The 22,112-nt window shown below is 39.3% G+C and overlaps 1 protein-coding gene across 2 annotated transcripts in view; it reads left to right on the forward strand.

Annotated features, from left to right (window-relative positions):
• The window catches only part of KIF13B (kinesin family member 13B), a 213,177-nt gene that overhangs the window by 16,896 nt on the left and 174,169 nt on the right, over nt 1-22,112 (forward strand). Inside the window, exons 1-2 of one of the 2 annotated variants that reach the window (XM_088837822.1) lie at nt 1,979-2,111; nt 2,268-2,361. Coding sequence is in view for 1 of the 2 variants with exons in the window: in XM_055428055.2 (XP_055284030.2) it covers nt 2,268-2,361 (94 nt within the window). In the remaining variant the exon portion in view is untranslated. Of the gene's footprint in view, nt 1-1,978; nt 2,112-2,267; nt 2,362-22,112 lie in introns of those variants that run through there. The other variant, XM_055428055.2, reaches the window with a different exon arrangement.

Genomic DNA, 22,112 nt, shown 5'->3' on the forward strand with positions numbered 1-22,112 from the left:
CCATACATGACCACTGTAAAAACCATTGCCTTGACTAGACGGACCTTTGTTGACAAAGTAATGTCTTTGCTTTTAACATGCTGTCTAGGTTGGTCATAACTTTTCTTCCAAGGCGCAAGTGTCTTTAATTTCATGGCTGCAAGCAGCATCTGCAGTGATTTTGAAGCCCCCTAAAATAAAGTCTGCCACTGTGTGTATCAGTACCTACTTAATTGCTAAGTAGTGTTCTGTTTTATGGGTGTACCACATTTATCCATCCATTAGTTGAAGGACACTTGGGTTGTTTCCACTTTTTAGCTGTTATGAATAGCCCAGTAACACTGCTATGAACTTCTGTGTATAAACTTTTGTATGGACATAGGTTTCTCTTGGGTGTATCTCTATGAGTGGGAGTTGTTGGGTCATATGCTAATTCTATGTGTAACCATTAGGAATTGCCAGACTGTTTTCTAAAGTGACTGTACCATTTTATATTCCCACCAGTACTGTATATAGGTTCCAGTTTTTCCATGTCCTCACCTATACTTAGCTGGCTTTTTTTGGACAGGATCCAATTTACACTTTTATTATTTTTTTCTTTTTTTAATTGCAATATCACCGACAGTATTTATATTAGTTATATGTCATTTTGGTTAGTTATGCTAGTGGGTATGAAGTGGTATCTCATGGTTTTCACTTGATTTCCCCATTGTCTAATGATATTGAGCATCTTTTCTTGTGGTCATTGGCCATTTTTGTATTTTTTCTGTGGAGAGGTGTCTGTTCAAATCCTTATTTTATTTTAAAATGAATACATCTTTATTTTTAAAACAAAATAAATCCTTATCTTTAAAATCTTTATTTTATTTTAAAATAAAATCAAAATTTTATTTTATTATTTTGACTGTTCCATGTGGCATGCGAGATCTTAGTTCCCCAGCCTGGGGTTGAACCCGTGTCTCCTGGAAGCGTGGAGTTTTTAATTACTGGACTACCAGGGAAGTCCCAGTCTTTGCCTGTTTTAAAATTATTGAGTTGTAAGAGTTCTTCATATTTTCTGATGCAAGTCCTTTATTAGATGCATGATTCACAGATATTTTCTCAGTTCTTTAGATTATCTTTTTACTCCCTCGATGGTATCATTTGAAGCACAGAAGTCTTTCATTTTGGTGAGGTTGTGCTAGCACCATTTGTTGAAATGACTGTACTTACCCCATTGGATTTTCTTGGCACTGTTGTCATTTGGCCATAAATCTGACTGTAATTTTGGACTCTGTTTCATTGATCCACACATCTGTCCTTCTTTTATTAGTATCATGATTACTGTAGTTGTGTAGTAAGTTTAGAATTGACAAGTGCTGTCTCTGTATATTGTTCTTCGAGGTTTTTTGGCTATTCTAGGTCTCGTGCATTTCCACATAGAATTAGGATCAGCTTGTTAACTTTTGGGAAAAAAAAAAGTCAGCTTGGATTTTAATAAGGATTGCCTTGAGTTTTTGTATTGGGGAGTTATTGCTATCCTAACAGTATTAAGTCTTTCACCTCACAAATATAACTTCTTTCTATTTAAGTGTTTAATTTCTTTCAACAATATTTTGGAATCTTCAGTGTATATGTTTTGCACTTCTTTTAAGATTTTACCTAAGCATTTAAATCTTTTTGATATAAATCAAAAATGTTATAAATGAAATTTTCTTAACTTCATTTCTGGATTTTTCTTGCTGGTGTATGGAAACAACTGATTTTTGTGTATTGATCGCATATCCTACAACTTTGCAAAACCTGGTTATTCTAGTAGCTTTTTAGTGGATTCTTTAGGATTTTCTTTATATAAGATCCTATCTTGTGCAAATAAAGGTAGTTTTATTTATTCTTTTCAGTTGGGATGCCTTGTGTTAGTTTTTCTTGCTTAACTGCCCTGACCAGAAATTCTGGTACAACCTTGAATAGGCTCGGTAGTAGACATCCTTGTCTTTTTTTTTTTTTTTTTTTATTGGTGTATAGTTGATCTAAAATGTTGTGTTTCAGGTGTAGATATCCTTGTCTTATTTCTGGTGTTAGTAGGTAGATTGTTCAGTCTTTCACCATTAAGTGTGAAGTTAGCTGCAGGTTTTTTAGATGCCCTTCATCAGGTCAGTTGAGGAAGTTCCAGTCTATTTCTACTTCGCTGAGTGTTTCTGTTCTGAAAGAGTGTTGGATTTTTTTTTTTTTTTTTGGTCAAATGCTTTTTCTGACATACATTGCTTCAGAAATGACTCACGTTTTGTTTTTCTTATTTCAATCTGCAGAAATTGACTTGCACACCAAATGTGTGGTGGATGTGGACGCAAACAAGGTTATTCTCAGTCCTGTAAATACCAACCTTTCCAAAGGCGATGCCCGGTAAGTTAAGAACCAGTGTTGTGATGGATGGGTTTTTGAAAGACAGAAGGCAACAGTGGCTGTTGAACTGAGTTCAGTGGAACAAATATTGAGAGCTTTCTATGCGGAGACATATTGCTGCCAGATCAGTGAGACGAGGTTTGTTAATATAACATGGAAGGACTGAGTGCCTGATCGAGCGTCATGGGTGGTAACGTGATGGTATTAGAAGCGCGGAGAAGAAAATGTTGGTTAGATTGTGAAGTACCTGAGGAAGGCTTCCTGAAGGAGATGATATTGGCTGGAGACTTAGGTGAGATGTAAATGGGAAGAAGGGAAGGCTTTTCAGTTGCCCCTCATCATGGGTGGATTTTATTTCTGCCAGTTCCTATCCTCGTCTATCAGTCAGAACCCATTTCAAGTGTTCTTTTCTTCTGAAGACTTTCTTGCAGCCCTTAGTGGATTCCTCTCCTTAAAGTCCCTGTGAGCTGTAACCTGTGCCACCTAATTTAATTATGGTGTATTGTTTTGGATGACTAATTATAGCTCAACAGTAAATTTTAAGGTCTTGGAAGGAAGGGACTCTCTGTCAGGAGTTGGGGATGAAATGCTTGAGCCTCACTTCTGGGTTTGAGTGATCATATGAACCAAAGGGAGAGCAGGAAGGTATAAAGAAAGCGAATATAGACAGGAAGAAAGGGATTAATTTGGTTTTTCTTAGCAAGTGCAGGGAAATTACCAGGCAAGTTAGAGTCAGTTTATAGAAGACTTTGCAAGCAGATGAGATTTGGCCTCTATTTTTATGGGAAGTTATCATCTTTGACAGTTCTTGAATTATTGTGATTAAGGAAGTGGATTAGGAAGATTGTTGGATGGCGGTGTCAAGAGTGGATCAGAGTGGAAAAAGACTGGATTTTTTTAGACCTCAGCTATCAGAGATGTTTTTGTGCCATTCCTGAAAGTGGAGAATACATGGTGCCCACCATGATGCTTTGTGCCAAGTAGATGCTTCAGAATACTTGCAGAGACAGTGCTGTTTACGAAAGTACACCCAAAGGCACTCCATGAAAGTTCTTTCAAGTTGAGTTAAATTGAGCTGAAAAGAGCACTTGACGTGGAGTCAGAAAATATGAAATCTAATCCCTGCTTATCTTATTGTAGGTAGTTCATTGTTGTTTAGTCGCTAAGTTGTGTCCCACTCTTTTGTGACCCCATGATTTTTAGCCCACGAGACTCCTCTGTCCATGGGATCTCCCAGGCAAGATTACTGGAATGGGTTGCTATTTCCTACTCTAGGGGATCTTCCCGGCCCAGGGATCAAACCTGCGTCTCCTGCATTGGCAGGCGGATTTCTTTACCACTGAGCCACCATCCTAAAAGATGATGCTGTGAAAGTGCTGCACTCAATATGCCAGCAAATTTGGAACACTCAGCAGTGGCCACAGGACTGGAAAAGGTCAGTTTTCATTCCAATCCCAAAGAAAGGCAATGCCAAAGAATGCTCAAACTACCACACAATTGTACTCATCTCACATGCTGGTAAAGTAGTGCTCAAAATTCTCCAAGCCAGGCTTCCAACAATAGGTGAACTGTGAACTTCCAGATGTTCAAGCTGGATTTAGAAAAGGCAAAGGAACCAGAGATCAAATTGCCAACATCTGCTTGATCATCGAAAAGGCAAAAGAGTTCCAGAAAAATATCTATTTCTGCTTTATTGACTGTGCCAATGCCTTTCACTGTGTGGATCACAATAAACTGTGGAAAATTCTGAAAGAGATGGGAATACCAGACCACCTGACCTGCCTCTTGAGAAATCTGTATGCAGGTCAGGAAGCAACAGTTAGAACTGGACATGGAACAACAGACTGGTTCCAAATAGGAAAAGGAGTATGTCAAGGTTGTATATTGTCACCCTGCTTATTTAACTTCTATGCAGAGTACATCATGAGAAACGCTGGGCTGGATGAAGCACAAGCTGGAATCAAGATTGCCGGGACAAATATATCAATAACCTCAGATATGCAAAAGACACCACCCTTATGGCCAAAAGTGAAGAGGAACTAAAGAGCCTCTTGATGAAAGTGAAAGAGGAGAGTGAAAAAGTTGGCTTAAAGCTCAACATTCAGAAAACAAAGATCATGGCATCTGGTCCCATCACTTCATGGCAAATAGATGGGGAAACAGTGGAAACAGTGGCTGAGTTTATTTTTCTGGGCTCCAAAATCACTGCAGATGGTGATTGTAGCCATGAAATTAAAAGATGCTTGCTCCTTGGAAGAAAGGCTATGACCAACCTAGATAGCATATTAAAAAGCAGAGACATTACTTTTCAACAAAGGTTCGTCTAGTCAAGGCTATGGTTTTTCCAGTAGTCATGTATGGATGTGAGAGTTGGACTATAAAGAAAGCTGAGTGGGGAAGAATTGATGCTTTTGAACTGTGGTGTTGGAGAAGACTGTTGAGAGTCCCTTGGACTGCAAGGAGATCTAACCAATCCATCCTAAAGGAAATCAATCCAGAATATTCATTGGAAGGACTAATGTTGAAGCTGAAACTCCAGTACTTTGGCCACCTGATGCAAAGAACTGACTCATTTGAAAAGACCCTGTTGCTAGGAAAGATTGAAGGCAGGAGAAGGGGACGACAGAGGATGAGATGTCATTCACTCAGTGGGTGTGAGTTTGATTAAACTCCGGCAGTTGGTGATGGAGAGGGAGGCCTGGTGTGCTACAGTCCATGGCGTCGCAAAGAGTCAGACATGACTGAGCAACTGAACTGAACTGAGCCACCAGGGAATCCCTGTAGTTAGTTATTTTTACCTTTTTTGAGCCTTGCCTATATGATACCTGCCTTATCTGTTTTATAGGGGGGTTTCCTGAAGGTCAAATTAGTGATTGTTAAAGTGCTTTGTGAAGTGTTCTGTAAGTGTTGAGGTTTATTATTTTTGATGCAGTAATATTTCTTAAGCATCTCTAGCAGCTGCTGTTACTAGGGTGGAAAGATACTGATGAGTCAGAGGTGCAGGGATTTTTGAGCCTGTTAATGGAATGACCTACTGTCCTGAATGTTAATGGAAAACACTAGTTTGGGGGAGTATATATTGCTCTTAGAGCTTTCAGTCTGAGTACTATTGTTTTCTTTGGAAATGTGGGCAACTCTGAGCAAACTTGGAAACAATACCCTCTGATAGAAAAAAATTTGGATTTTATGTATGACTGAAGATTCAAATTCTGCCTTTGCCACTTGCTGGCATGGTTATCTTCCTCTGTGTTTTATGTAAAAGTGTTTCCGTTTTCTATTGCTGTGTAACAAATAAATGATCTCAAAAGCTTCCTGTCTTAAAACAATAGTAATCATGTCCTTTTTTTTAAGGTTCATTTATTTTTGGCTGGGCTGGGTCTTTGTTGCAGTGCATGGGCTCTCATTGTGTAGGCTTCTCATTGCAGGGCGCAGGCCGTAGGGTGCACAGGCTTCAGTAGCTCAGGGCGTGGCCTCAGCGGTGGCACCTGGGTGTAGTTGCTCTGCGGCATGTGGAATCTTCCCGGATCAGGGATCACGCCCGTGTCCCCTGCTTTGGCAGGGGGATTCTCAACCACTGGACACCATGGAAGCCCAGTAATCCTTATCATCTCATGGTTTGTGTGGCTCAGGAATTCAGACAGGGCTCAGGGGGGATGGCTTGCTCCAGGCCACGCTGTTGAGGGTTCACCGGGAAGACTTGAAGGCGAGGGGCTGCAATCAGAAAGCTCACCAGGTCACTTGGATCGGGTGTTGATGCTACCTGTTAGCTGGAGATGTTGCTGGGGCTGCAAGCAGAACACCTGCTCCCGGTCTGGTGGCAGGTTCCAAAGGCAAGTGTCCTGAGAACATGAGAAAGCAAGGTGGGAGCAGTATCACGTTGTTTTTTTTTCAGTTGGAGTGTAATTGCTTTACGATGTTGTGTTTCTGCTTTACACCAGAGTGAATCAGCTATATGTAAACATATATCCCCTCTCTCTTGAGCTTCCTTCCTTCCCCATCCTTGATGTTGTAACCTTGGCAGTCACACGGTGACAGTTCTGTCACATATTCATGCTGAAGGCTGGGGTACAGGAGGAAACACAGACCCATCCGTCTATGAGTGCAGAAACATTAGTGTCACCTAAGGGAAGCATTTTTGGTGGGAAATATATTGTTGTGGCTCCATCCACAAGTGTGTAGTGTCTAACTAATGAGGTAATTGTGAGAATAAAATGAGCACATTGAATATAAAATAAATGTTTTCCTTCCTTAAAGATCTTTAAATCTTAGGGGTTTGTGAAAGAATTAAATAGCACTTTTTGGTTCCACAGAGTATCTTAGATGACTCTTTTTACATGTGCTGAAAATACCAATTGAATTAACTCAGTACTATAGAGTGCTGTCTGATTTAAAAAAGACTTAGAAGTGACAGCTGTCAAAAACAGAAGTGACATCCATCAAGGGTGGTATGTCACGGCTTTTGGTAAGATAAAGTTAGGAAGCACAGCTTCTTAGAAAACAACTCTTTATTGAAGTATATACTATATGTACAGAAAAATATACACAGCTTGATGAATTTTCATAAGTTGAGCACAGTCCTGTAACTGCTGCCTAGATTAAAAACAAGAACTTTACTAGTATGACAAAAGACCACCTCATGAGAAGCACTTTTAAATGTCAAGGTGAAAAGAGAAAATGAAAATTCGGGAATGTAGCAGTTTGGTGGTATATGTTGACTTCATTAAAAGAAAGAAATAGTAAGGAAAGCGCAAATTACAAAGCTAAGATTAATTACAGTCTAGTTTGGAGAATGACTAACCCATAAAACAAGTTACGGTTTTATAGGTGCTATACTTGTAGCTGAAGCGCCAGAGATTTGAAACTAACATAAAAATAGTGGTTGGAGTCAGTTTCAATCAATAGTCAGAAAGACTCAAACTAATATTTTTCCTTTAAAAGCTACAATATCCTTCTTTTTAGAATAGTGTCCACCAATCTTATTAATCTAAAACTGTGATTAATTTTACATGTGTACTTAATAACCTATGTTAGTGTATTTGAAAGTGAATATGTACACTTTGAAAACAGTAGTTGTATATTTTTCTGAATAATTTTGCATTAACTTCTGAAAATTTCATGTTTTGGTATTTATGCGATAGAAAAAAATTTCATGTTTTGGTATTTATGCGATAGATATATTAAAAGCGATAGAAGCCATTTAAAAATGAATAGGTAGACAATTTTCAGCTTAACAGCTTAATCATGAGAATTTGGGAAACATTGGTATGTGGAATTTCAAAACTGTTCTGAAAAATAAGATGCTTAAAGTTCAGAAAATTGATAGTACACAGCTAATCAGAGATTAAGAAATGCTGACTTAGGAGTCAGACAGACTGAGTCTCAGCTCTACTGTTATCATTGAGTCGCTTAGTAGGCTTTTACTTTTTGTGACCCCATGGACCATACACAGCCCGATAGGCTCCTCTGTTCATAGGATTTCCCAGGCAAGAATGCTGGAGTGGGTTGCCATTTCCTCCTGCAAGGGATCTTCCTGACCTAGGGATCGAACCCATGTCTCCTGCATTGGCAGGTGGATTCTTTACTGCTGAGCCACCTGGGAAGCTCCAGCTTTACTGTAGGGTTGGCCAGAAGGTTCGTTCAGATTATCCCATATGGTGTAACAGAAAACCCCAAACAAAACTTTTTGCCAACCCAATACTTAACGTGTGGTGTGGAGCAAGCTGATTAATTGTCCTCTGTCTCAGTGAAGTGGAGATTATAGTAGTACCTGCCTTTCGGTTGTTATGAGGAATAAGTGAGTTAAAATATACAAAGTGTCAGTGCCTGATGTGCAGTAAATCTTATATAAAAGTAGCTATTTGATTCTTACCGATTCAGTTACTCAGTTCAGTTCAGTCGCTCAGTCGTATCCGACTCTTTGTGACCCCATGGGCTGCAGCACACCTGTAGACTGTCCATCACCAACTGCTGGAGTCCACCCAAACCCATGTCCATTGAGTCGGTGATGCCATCCAACCATCTCATCCTCTGCCATCCCCTTCTCCTCCTGCCCTCAATCTTTCCCAGCATCAGGGGCTTTTCAAATGAGTCAGCTCTTCGCATCAGGTGGCCAAAGTATTGGAGTTTCAGTTTCAACATCAGTCCTTCCAATGGACACCCAGGACTGGTCTCCTTTAGAATGGACTGGCTGGATCTCCTTGCAGTCCAAGGGACTCTCAAGAGTCTTCTCCAACACCACAGTTCAAAAGCATCAATTCTTCTGCACTCAGCTTTCTTTATAGTCCAACTCTCACATCCATACATGACCACTGGAAAAACCATAGCCTTGATTAGATGGACCTTTGTTGACACAGTAATGTTTCTGCTTTTTAATATGCTGTCTAGGTGGGTCATAACTTTCCTTCCAAGGAGTAACTGTCTTTTAATTTCATTACTGCAGTCACCATCTGCAGTGATTTTGGAGCCCCCCAAAATAAAATCAGCCACTGTTTCCACTGTTTTCCCATCTATTTGGCATGAAGTGATGGGACCAGATGCCATGATCTTCGTTTTCTGAATGTTGAGCTTCAAGCCAACCTTTTCACTCTCCTCTTTCACTTTCATCAAGAGGCTCTTTAGTTCTTCACTCTCTGCCATAAGGGTGGTGTCATCTCCATATCTGAGGTTATTGATGTTATTATGGCCTGTATTTTAAGGTGTGTCCATGGTTATGTGATGAACTATATTATAACTTCATAAAGAAAGTAGAAATTTTGAAACCAAAATATATTCAGTACTTGAGTCTATATGCCTATCAAGAAATCACCTAGTTCCAGAAAAATTTCAACTTTGCAAAGGCAGAAACTTTATCTAGTTTGCCCAGAGTTCGTGGGGCTCGTAGTGACTCACATGCCATCAGAGAGATTGGCCCCTTGATTTTATGTTTACAGTGAACAAAATATTAATCCCTGTCATCTGGGCTTCTCCTTAGTATCAACTATAGTACTTGAGAAGCCAGGTCAAAACATTGCTTGTGAACACAGAGTAAGAACAAAGGGACGTTTTACTAAGTACAGAGAAGATTTTCTATTCCACAACACTCAAACACCCCAGTGACTGAAATACTTGTGTCCTCCAGCACTGTCTTCTTTTTCTCTGTGTAGTACGGAATACACACTGGTAGATTTGATCTTTTTATTTTCTCTGGCAGAGCCATACTGCCTACATTACTAGTGCCGTAAGTGTGTTTTTGGAATTACCCTTTTGCACTAAATCAGTTTAGTTTTCTGGATTGGTCTCTGGGGTTTCCAAAATCTTCAGCAGCATATCTGCAAATCATCTTTTAGGGCTAATAAGTGACTAATTCATTATCTATTCTTAGTACATTTCTGCAAGTGTAGTTCTCAGTGTGTGATCTTTAGCGTTTAGGAGCACTTTATGTCCCTTTTATCACAAGTTACAATACTAATGTTATGTAGAACAGTCCTCCTTTAAATAACAAAATCTTTAAGCCTTATTTTGTTTGAATTGTCTTAAAACTTAATAGACTTTTATAATAAAATGCTAATGATAGTGCTTGTCACCATGATAGGGCAAAATTGTTTCTTAGGCTGTTTTATATTCTGTCTTTTGCCTCCTTCCCTCCTTTACCCACCAGACTGGACTTGAGTGATCACTCTGGTTAAAAAATGTTTTCAAAGGGAGTGAGGTGTTACTTTCCCATGGAGAGTGGCTGCTTTGACTTTACAGTTGTGTAATGAGAGTTCTGTTTCTTTGACTTTGGAAACGGAAATGCATTTTCTTAGAGGAACTGACAGTTGTTTCTAGTAGAAATGCTAGTCTGTTAAAACAAAATGGCCAGTCTGGCCCACAGTTCATACGGTAAAGTTTGTTTTTACTGTGAGTAGGTGAGATAAATAATACATTGACTGTAAGTAACCTGTATAATTTGGTGTCACTGAGCCAAAGGTGCCAGCAGTTTTTTGTTTTTTAAACTTTTTATTTTGTTTTGGAGAATAGCCAATTAACAGCAGAGGGACTCAGCCATACATATACATGTATCCATCTTCCCCCAAACTCCGCTCCCAAGCAGGCTGCCACATAACACTGAACAGAGTTCCCTGTGCTAGACAGTAAGGCCTTCTTGTTACCCATTTTAAGAATAGCAGTATGTGCATGACCATCCCAAACCCCCTAACTATCTGCACTCATTTTTGCACCATCAGTACAAATATCAACAAAGGGCACATGTCTTAGGATCTTATGAAAATAGTCTTGACCCCAGACCTACTGATAAGCTCTAGGGAACACTGGGGAGTCCTCAGACCACAGTTTGAGAACTAAAGTTAGACTGAACGGATGTCTTTGGTTTATTTTTAAACTACTTGACATATAATAAGCATATCATATAATTCACCCCTTTAAGGTGAACAGCTCAATAATTTTTGTTATATTTACCAGCACCATTATCTAATTTTATGACATTTTTATCACCAAGTTAATCTACATTTTGTCTCTACATTTGAGGATTGTCTCTTCTGGGCATTGCATGTCAGTTCAGTTCAGTAGCTCAGTCGTGTCCGACTCTCCGCGACCCCATGAATCACAGCACGCCAGGCCTCCCTGTCCATCACCAACTCCCGGAGTTCACTCAAACTCATGTCCACTAATTTGTGGTCTTCTGTGATTGACTTCTTTTTACTTAGGTTAATGTTTTTGAGGTTTGTCCGTGTTATGGTATCTATCAGTTCAGTTCAGTTGCTCAGTCGTGTCCAACTTTTTGCGCCCCATGGACTGCAGCATACCAGGCTTCCCTGTCCTTTGTCATCTCCTGGAGTTTGTTCAAACTCACGTTCATCAAGTCGGTGATGCCATCCAACCATCTCATCCTCTTGTCCCCTTCTCCTTCTGCCCTCAATCTTTCCCAGCATCAGGATCTTTTCAAATAAGTCAACTGTTTGCATCAGGTGGCCAAATATTGCAGTTTCAGATTCAACATCAGTACTTCTAATGAATATTCAGGACTGATTTCCTTTAGGATGGACTGGTTGGAGTCCTCTGTGGTTGGCTTCTTTTCACTTAGGTTAATGTTTTTGAGGTTTGTCCGTGTTATAGTATCTATCAGTACTATTCCTTTTTACGGGGGAATAATTTTTCATCATATTCTGTTTTGTTTATCCATTCATCAGTTGATGGATATTTGGGTTTTTTTATACTTCTGGGCTATTATGAATAATGCTGCTGTGAATAGCAATTGTTTAGGTCTTTCAGTGGACCATGTTTCCATTTCTCTTAGGAAGACGTCTAGGAGTGGAGTTGCTGGGGTCATATGGTACCTCTGTGCTTATCATTTTAAGGAGTTGTCAGACTTCTCAACAGTGGCTACAGTCTTTTACATTATGAGGATTCCAGTTTCTTTGGCTTTCAAAGAACTCTCCTTCACTGTAAGGAAAATGGTGGTGACTCTGGGTAATTGGAGAGTGCATGCCTTGCCTGAAGGCATTCGGATTACAATTGAAAAGCAAAACAAAACATCTTGCTGTCCAAACTAACAGTCTTGGCTGGATACAGCTCTTGGCTACTGATTGGGAACCTCAGACTCTAGCATACTTTTCTGTTGAGTGGTACTTCTTCATAAGGTTTTAAAGAAATTGAGCAAAGTTTTAAAAAAATATAATTGTAAAAAGTTTAAAGATTAAAACTTTTATGTAGCTGTCACTTAGCTTAACAAATCATCATTACCAGTACAGTTTAAGCCTTTTGTGAACAGCCTCCTGTTTGAGTGCCTTTCTTCTCCACCACAGTTAACAACTTTTCCTGAATTTGTTTTTTCTCTTTCCCTTGTATTTCTTTACATTTTCACTATGTGTGTTTGGAAGTTGTTTGTACAATACTGTGTGTCCACAAATGCCTTTTTTTAGTCAGAAGTCAGAGAAAAAGATTGACTACTCATAAAGCATAATGCCTGAGTTTTAAAGGCAAAAAAAATTAAGAGGAGCCAAAAATAATGTCACAGGTTTAGCGTGGGGAGGAAAGCTAATTGTTCCTATTTTATCAAATACCCTGTTCCTCCTTTTTTCCTCTTAAAAAACCAAAATAAAAAAAAGGCTCCCTCTCCATCTGTTGTTTGCAGTGAATTTCAAGCAAATGTGGCAGGAAAATTGTTTTAGTGGACTTCCAACTCTGAGAGACTGAGTCAGTGAGCTGTGCCTGTTCAGAGGTGCTGCTTTCAACAACAGAACTGAAAGGGAATAACCAGTTTAAATTGTACTGAGAATCTCTTGGTCAGTTAATCCGTTTTCTTCTTTAGCCCTCTGTTTTATTTTGTGTGTGTGTTTGTGTATTTGTATATAGATGTTCTTTCATGATTCTTTATTATCCTGCCCCCACCAAGTGTAAGATTTTATTATTATTATTATTGGTTGGGTGGCCTGTGGGATCCCAGTTCCCTGACCATGGCTGGAACTCGTGCCCACGGCAATGAAAGCGCGGAACCCCAACCACTAGGCAACCAGGGAATTCCGCAAAGTGTAAGATTTTTAAGACCAGAATTTTCTGAAGTAGAAAACATTTCGGGAGTGAGACCTCAAGATCATAATGAACCTGAATGCTGATTCCTGTGGTGGTTTGTGAAATGACCTGTTCTTTAGTACATGTCGGAGAGACGTTCCGACATGGATGGAGTTAGCTGTAGATCACATACAGATATGCATATTTTTTGTGTTCTTGCATAACTATGGGGCTTTCCACTCCTTCCTGTTTGGTTATGCTTAACCTAATAATAAATTGATAGTGTGAAGGTTATAATGGCCAGTCCAGTGAAAAGAATGTCTGAGATGCTCTTAACCAGTTCTTGCCAGAAAGGTCATTAAAACATTTTTATTCCTTCTGATTGTTTACCAGACACCAGATCTTAGTTACGATTATTACTCCAGTGTTCTTGCCTGGAGAATCCCAGGAATGGGGGAGCCTGGTGGGCTTCCGTCTATGGGGTCACACAGAGTCGGACACGACTGAAGTGACTTAGCAGCAGCAGCAGCAATATGAGCAAAATATATCCAGTCCCTCTTTGGAGGTTCAGAGTACTCTGTTCCTGTTAGATGAAAGAACGTATGCAGAAAAAATATATATCAGATAGATGCAGAATTAAGTGGAGTTGACCGGTACATTTCTCTGACAAATGTATTGTGTAATATTACCGAAGGGAGGGCCTAATGCCAATAATTACTTTGAAATATATGAAGTCATTTTCAGACTAATTTCTTGTTAGTAGAAGTCATCGTTAGGTCATATTAGATAATGACTTTTAAAATTTCTCTGCCGCTGTATGGATGCTAATTTAAGTAAAGGTTTTAATTGAAGAAAGTCATGCAAAATGTAATTATGGTATATACAATAGACCTACTTGTTCTGTCTGCTGTGAAATGACTTGAGTGAGGCTAATAATCCTGCCCAAATAGGATTTATTCCTTGGGAGAATAGTATGTGGTGTGTTTTAATTTCATAAAGAGGCTCTTCCTGGGGCAGACTGTCTACCCTGGTTATGTCAGTAAAGTGGGGAGAACAGTGTTCTACATACTCAGAAATTTCAGAGGATTCTTCCCCCTCTTTTAAAAAAAATACTGCAGACATTGAGTGTACACCCATTTACTACTTTGGAATATAGTTGTGAAAATGAATCAGGAACACTCTTAAAAGCTAAAAAGGTAATAAAGTATGTATGGTTCAATTCATATCGCTGCATAGTTAATAGAAGCAGATAATCAAATAGCAGTAAACCCAGATTTTTCACAATTTTACCAGCAAAAGCTTAGGTTGCTAAAATGAACTGTTTGATAGCTGATTAGTAAACCTAACAAGAATTAGACCATTCTGGTAGAATTTATGAAATCTTAGCCTTGTCACTGGTTACTTAAGTATCTTGTTTATGCTTTTATTAGTCCAAAAATAAGAAGCAATAAGTTTTTTTTGTTAATTCAAGAAAAGAGAGTCATCATACTTGTGGTTGAAATACTGCTTAGCTACTAACATTGGATATAATGATGATGCAGAGTTTTGTGTGTGTAGCTACTAATTAGGTTAAGTCATAGCTAATAGGAATTAAATGTTTTGAATTTCCCCAGAATTCTGGATTCAGCATAAAATTATCTGATCCCGTATGATGTAATGATAAAATATCTAATTACAAATAAGACTTAGGTAAAACTACCAAGTCCCACTATTGATGTTTTTAAAATTTGTCTTTATTTGGCAATATTTTTTTTTTTAGGGTTCTCTTTCTAAGTCATCAGTGTAGGAGTTGTTGCTAATAAAGCACATATTGTGTAAGAATCTAGACTTACATTTTAAAGATGGAGGTAGCAGTAATCTATGAGGAAATGTGACATGAGGAACCATTCTATCTAAAAGGTTGCTGTATCATAATATCACAATATCTTAGGAATCTTTCTGATCCATTTAGCAGCTGAACGTCAACTCTTTGCCAAGTATCAAGCTCAAAGTTGGGATAATCTTTATTTAGTCTTAGTTCCGTTAAATTGTGATTAAATTATTTTTAGCACATAATTTGTCAGTAGATACACTAGTAAAACAAAAAACAAAGCAAAACAGAAAAGCAGAAAGAGAAGTTGAATTATTGTGGACTTTGTAAGGCTAGAGTTTTGCAGGCTCAGATTTTAAATGATTCTATTGTTTAATTCTGATCATTGTGCATGTTCTTATGAGAGAGTGATATTTAGCTAAAAGGAAAAGTGCATTCTTTTGCAAATTAATAGTGTTCTGGAGCCCTTTATCCTACTTCCTTAGAATTCGTTAAAGAAGAATCTTGTGTAATGGTGAGTTTCACTTTTTATTAAGTCTAATGTTATGTATTTATAATTTAAAAAATCCTATAGAATGGGCAATAATCGAGAGTGATAATAATCTTTGTGTACTGACCCACAAATGAGACAAATCAGTAATGTTTTTGTTCTACTTTTAGGAAAACTGAAGTAGAATTTACATAAGTAGGTAAAAGTTGTGTTAGCCGTTAATTTTTTAAGACGTTTTGTTACAGAGAATTTAAAAGATAGGCCGTAGTAGCCGTAATAGTATAATGACCCTCCACGTGCCTGTCCCTCAGCCTCCAGTGCTGTCAGCCCATGGCTACTCCTGGCCTGTCCACTCCTTCAGGTCTTTCCTTTTTCCCATATTATTTTGAGGTAAATCCCATTTACCCACAGATATTTTAATATATCTTTATTATTTTTTAACATAGCCGAAATGCCATTATTACACATAAAAATTAGCAGTAGTTGGTAGTAGCATCATGGTTTCAGTCAGCGTTCACATGTCCAATTGTTTCATAAAGGTTTTTCCTCAGAGTTTGATTTGAAGGGCATCCAAATATGGTCTACCTGTTGAGATTGGGTTATGTCTTTTAATTTATTGGTTCCTTGATTGTTGAATAAATGGGATCATTCCTTCTGTTGATGGGTTAATAAATGCACTTATTTAGTTAGATGGCAAATATTGATTTTTCTTGCATATGTTTTTCTTTTTTAAATTTATTTTTTTAATTGGAGGATAATTGCTTTACAGAATTTTGTTGTTTTCTGTCAAACCTCAACTTGATCAGCCATCAGTTCAGTTCAGTCGCTCAGTCGTGTCCGACTCTTTGTGACCCCGTGAATCGCAGCATGTCAGGCCTCCCTGTGCATCACCAACTCCCGGAGTTTACCCAAACTCATGTCCATCGAGTCGGTGATGCCATCCAGTTATCTCATCCTCTGTCGTCCCCTTCTCCTGCCTTCAATCTTTCCCAGCATCAGGGTCTTTTCCAATGAGTCGGTTCTTTGCATTAGGTGGCCAAAGTACTGGAGTTTCAGCTTCAACATCAGTCCTTCCAATGAATATTCTGGATTGATTTCCTTTAGGATGGACTGGTTGGATCTCCTTGCAGTCCAAGGGACTCTCAAGAGTATCCTTCAACTCCACAGTTCAAAAGCATCAGTTCTTCGGCGCTCAGCTTTTATAGTCCAACTCTCACATCCATACATGACCACTGGAAAAACCATAGCCTTGACTAGATGGACCTTGGTTGACAAAGTAATGTCTCTGCTTTTTAATATGCTGTCTAGGTTGGTCATAACTTTTCTTCCAAGGAGTAAGCGTCTTCAAATTTCATGGCTGCAATCACTATCTGCAGTGATTTTGGAGCTCCCAAAAATAAAGTCAGCCACTGTTTTCCCTGTTTCCCCATCTATTTGGCATGATGTGATGGGTCCAGATGCCATAACCTTAGTTTTCTGAATGTTGAGCTTTAAGCCAACTTTTTCACTCTCCTCTTTCACTTTCATCAAGAGGCTTTTGAGTTCCTCTTCACTTTCTGCCATAAGGGTGGTGTCATCTGCATATCTGAGGTTATTGATATTTCTCCCGGCAATCTTGATTCCAGCTTGTGCTTCTTCCAACCCAGCGTTCCTCATGATATACTCTGCATTGAAGTTAAATAAGCAGGGTGACAGTATACAGCCTTGATGTACCCCTTTTTCTATTTGGAACCAGTCTGTTGTTCCATGTGCAGTTCTAACTGTTGCTTCCTGACCTGCATACAGGTTTCTCAAGAGGCAGGTCAGGTGGTCTGATATTCCTATCTCTTTCAGAATTTCCCACAGTTTATTGTGATCCACACAGTCAAAGGCTTTGGCATAGTCAGTGAAGCAGAAATAGATGTTTTTCTGGAACTCTCTTGCCTTTTCCATGATCCAGCGGATGTTGGCAATTTGATCTCTGGTGCCTCTGCCTTTTCTAAAACCAACTTGAACATCTGGAAGGTCCCGGTTCACATATTGCTGAAGCCTGGCTGGGAGAATTTTGAGCATGACTTTACTAGTGTGTGAGATGTATGCAATTGTGAGGTAGTTTGAGTATTTCGAACTGACCTTTTCCAGTCCTGTGGCCACTGCTGAGTTTTCCAAATTTGCTGGCATATTGAGTGCAGCACTTTCACAGCATCATCTTTCAGGATTTGAAATAGCTCAATTGGAATTCCATCACCTCCACTAGCTTTGTTCGTAGTGATGCTTTCTAAGGCCCACTTGACTTCACATTCCAGGATGTCTGGCTCTAGGTGAGTGATCATGCCATCGTGATTATCTTGGTCGTGAAGATCTTTTTTGTACAGTTCTTCTGTGTATTCTTGCCACCTCTTCTTAATATCTTCTGCTTCTGTTAGGTCCATACCATTTCTGTCCTTTATTGAGCCCATCTTTGCATGAAAAGTTCCCTTGGTATCTCTAATTTTCTTGAAGAGATCTCTAGTCTTTTCTAATCTGTTGTTTTCCTCTATTTCTTTGCATTGATCGCTGAGGAAGGCTTTCTTATCTCTCCTTGCTATCCTTAGCTATACATATATCCTCTCCCTTTTGAAACTGTCTCCTGTCTCCCTTCCCATTGCACCCCTCTAGGTTGATACAGAGCCCTGTTTGAGTTTCCTGAGCCATACAGCAAATTCCCCGAGGCTGTCTGTATTACATGTGGTAACGTAGGCGTCCGTGTTACTCTCTGCATGCGTCTTACCTCTCCTCCCCTCTACTCTATGTCTGTTTCTCCACTGTTGCCCTATAAGTAAATTCTTCAGCACCATTCTTCTAGATTCCATACATATGCATTAGAATACGGTATGGCTCTTTCCCTTTCTGACTCACTTCACTCTGTATGATAGGTTCTAGGTTCATCCACCACATCAGAAATGACTCAAAGGCGTTCCTTTTGATGGCTGAGTAATATTCCATTGTGTATATGTACCACAACTTCTTTATCCATTCATCTGTAGGTGGACATCTAAGTTGCTTCCATGTTCTAGCTATTGTAAATAGTGCTGCAGTGAACAATGGGATACATGTGTCTTTCTCATTTTTGGTTTCCTAGGGTATATGCCTAGGAGTGGGATTGCTGGGTCATATGGTGGTTTCATTCCTAGTTTTTTAAAGGATTCTCCATACTGTCTTCCATAGTGGCTGTATCAGTTTACATTCCCACCAACAGTTCTTGCAGATATTTTTACCCTGACATGCTTTTCAGTTCTCTCTGAGGTTACCCTAGTTGGGACCATAATTGCCTTCTAGCTGGTTTCTGGAACCTTCCTTCAAGCTTGCTCGTGCATCCTATAATCAGTCTTTGGAATTTGTAGCCTTTATTATTTCTACTAACTAAGAAATGTCAGTGTCTGGGAGACATCATTTATATGTTCATCTCTCCTTTTTTTTTTTTTTTAATATTTATTTTTTATTTGGCCATGCTGGATCTTAGTTGCAGTATGTGGGATCTAATTCCCGGACCGGTGATTGCATCCAGGCCCCCTGCACTGGGACCGTGGAGTCTTACCCACTGGCCCCCCAGGCAGGTCCCCCTGCTTGTTCGCTAACCCCTGTCCTGTTGCTCTGTGTTGATTGTGTTTTGGGTCCCCTCCCCTTTGAGGCTGTGAGCTGGGATCACTTGAGCTCTGCGCCTCACGCGGTGCTCTGCAGGCGGAAGTGCCCCATAAGGCCTCCTGACTGACTGTGGTCCTGTGGAGCCTGTTCTCTAAAGCCCCATCCTCATGTTAGCCCCAGGTAGTAGTTGGAAGGGTGCTTTGCAAGTCTGGGAGTTAGATGTTATGGAGAGTGTTTCTCAGGACAATGGTAGGACCTGATGAGCCATCTCAAACCCAGCCCACCGTGCAGGGTGTGACTTTCTATAAAGTGGTTCTTGTCCAGTAGGTCCGATCTTCTGTTGACTCTCATGGCACTGTATAGCTTTGTTTTGCGTTTCATGTTTTGATAACAGCCTTCTGTTCCAACACTGTTTCATTGATTATGTCTTAAGTATGCTGTTTCCTGGGGATCTTAGGACCGTACTGCAGGATAAATTTCCTTGTGAAGAATTATTCAAAGATTAAACAGTTCTGTTTATGACATATAGATGTTGCAGACTGGGGGTGTTGTAGGCTCCATTATAGATGTTTATTTGGCCTGCAGTTGCAGTACCTAAAAATCGAAGAGTTTCACATAGAAATTCAAATTTGTAGTTTTTCCTAAACAGCTTGAAAATCTGGCATCCCTGAGCTCTGTCTCCCTGATAAGGCCATGAGCTGTTTAGGTCCCCAGCTGGTGGGTGCAGATAAATAACACTTAGGTTATTTGCCTGGTCCCTGTAGAGCTTTCCATGTAATCCTTGGTGTAGATCCTTACCAGCTTCTGTCACCAAACATGTCCTTTCCTGACCTGGGCCCCAGGCTGGGGCCTTTTTGAAACTCTTAGCCTTTGTACTGGTACTGAATATGTTATACTCTCAATTTTTCTTTAGTTTATTGTTTGCGTGTGTGCTCAGTCATGTCTGCCTCTTTGTGACCCCAGGGACTGTAGCCCACTAGGCTCAATTTAAAAAAAAATGCTATTTTCAAAAACAAGAATACATCAATATAAACATATATTTACTGAAGAGGAGCATCATTTTATACTTTTGCAAATCAGTGAGTTACACTGAACACTTGATAATTTATAAAGTCATATCAACAGAGAATTTGCATGGTTGGTTTATTGTTTAGCCATGTGAACTCAATAATTGTTGATATGACTTTATAAATTATCGTAACATAACACATTGATTTGAAAAATGTAAAATGATGCTCCTCTTTAGTAAATATCTTTATATATTTTTGCTTTTCAGAATAGTATTTTTCTTAAATGTTATTTATGTAATAAATCTTGCTATTTTAAATGAATTGATAACATATTTAAGAGTTTCTCAGCTTTAATTTCTAATTAAATTTTTTTTCTCTAGGCGATAACCCATGTAAAAAGAAACATTTTAAGGTCCTCAGTTGTTGAAGAGTGTAAGAGTCCTGATACCAAAAAATTTGAGAATCTCTGATCCTAAAGGACACTGTGTTAGCCCAGGTCAGTCAGAATTGTCTATGGCACTCACCAAAATTTTAGAACATAATTATTTTTTCCGTCATAAGCAATATCATATGAATCAACACTAGGTCCCTGCAAGTTTTTTGAACCCATGATATTTCTGAAGTGTGTAATGCTGTTTAACTAAGACATTTAGGCAAATGATTCTGTGAATTTGGGCTTCTAACTTAGAATGCCAAGAAATTTAACCCTGTATCTTTTGGGGTCGGTGGCCAGGGATTCCCTGGTTCTATTAATTAAGCCTTTCTGATTGTTCTCTTATTCATGGTAGAGTTTGTTGTATAAACACTGGGAAGAGGATTTGAAGATCTGAGATGGAATTTTGTTGTGACTGGAGATTTTAGTGGGGAGACTTTCAAACAAGATTCAGATGCTAGAGGGCTAAAAGCATGAGCAGTCTTTGAGAAGAAAACTGGGGTCACTTGGAGGTTAGAGGGGCATGAAGTAATCTCACCTGCTTCCCTTTGTGGGTGAACAACCTGGAAAAGCAGCTTCCTGCAGGCACCCCTCTCTCAGTTGCATCTTTTCATCCATCCACCTTTTACTGGTCCCCTGAAGCAAGGAGGGAATCTTTTCTTTTCTCTCTGCACTTTGGCTTGCTCTGTCTTGTTGTAGAGTCCTCACCTTACATCACTGGAGTAATTGAACAATTAAAGCAAGATATGGGTAGAGAAGAGGAACTGTTTTGCTGTGGTGACATAGAGGCGGATAGGCAGGATGGAGAGAAATTCCCAGCAGACATAGCGAGGGCAGGGGATTCCTGGACCAGTTCGGTTGGGCAGCTGTTCAAGTAGAACAGTATGTGTAGCTCGGACACATGGATCTCTCTTTTTCTCTAGTTGCAAATACCTATCTTGTCTCTCCAACTATTTTTTAAATCACTCTGGTTTAGAAATTGAATCCTATCTAATTACCCTTCCGATTTAAAGGATTTGTAGGATAGTGTCTGTCTGTGTTAGAATCTAGCAGAGGATTAGGCTCCAAGGTGCTCCAGCAATATTTTTAGATTGGAAAACACAATGTATATCACCATGTATATTGTCCTGTTGCCCTAAGAAGAAAGTCCTTAGCATACAGCTCATAAAATGCTGTAGAACTGGAACAGGCTCTGAAAGTCCTGCTAGAGTATATGCAGAGAAGATAAGATTAGATGTGATTCTGACTGTAGTTAAATCAGTTTAACTTACTGTTGGAGGGGCTCTGGTCTCAGTTTTCACTGCCTGAGGGGAGCTGATTCTGATGATTGTCTTGGTCTCTGCTCTGCCTTTCAAGAAGGAGCTCCTAGGACTTCCCTGGTGGTCCGGTGGTTAGGACTTTGTCTTCCAATGCAGGGGTTGTGGGTTTGATTCCCGCTCGGGGAGCTAAGATCCCACATGGCTCTCAGCTGAAAAAAAGACTTTAAAAATGGTTTGCGTCAACAATATCTTAAAAAAAAAAGGAACTCCTCTGGGTGTTAGACTCCCAGGGTAGGTCTGTTCTCCATAGGGTGGGTTATGTGACACTCCTGTGTCTACCAGGATATTTAAAGGAGACAGAAAAGGCAGGAAAAGAGTATGTATTAAAAAGAATATATATATATTTATGTATATGTATAACCGAATCACTTTTGTTGTACATCTGAAACTAACACAACATTGTAAATGAACTGTATTTCAAAAAATTTTAAAAATTGATCTGAAAAAAAGAAATCTTCGACAAAGAAAATATCTGGTTACTGTCAACAAGGTGGACTTGCTTGATTATAAATTTATATGTCAAAACTTAAGTTTAAAAATATTCCTAAGTAAAAAGATAGATAACAGTCAAGATTTCAGATGTCAGCAGAAAGTAGTC

This window comes from Moschus berezovskii, chromosome 7, assembly GCF_049115385.1.
Source record: "Moschus berezovskii isolate FMDL1 chromosome 7, NW_MosBer_1.0, whole genome shotgun sequence".
NCBI lineage: Eukaryota > Metazoa > Chordata > Mammalia > Artiodactyla > Moschidae > Moschus > Moschus berezovskii.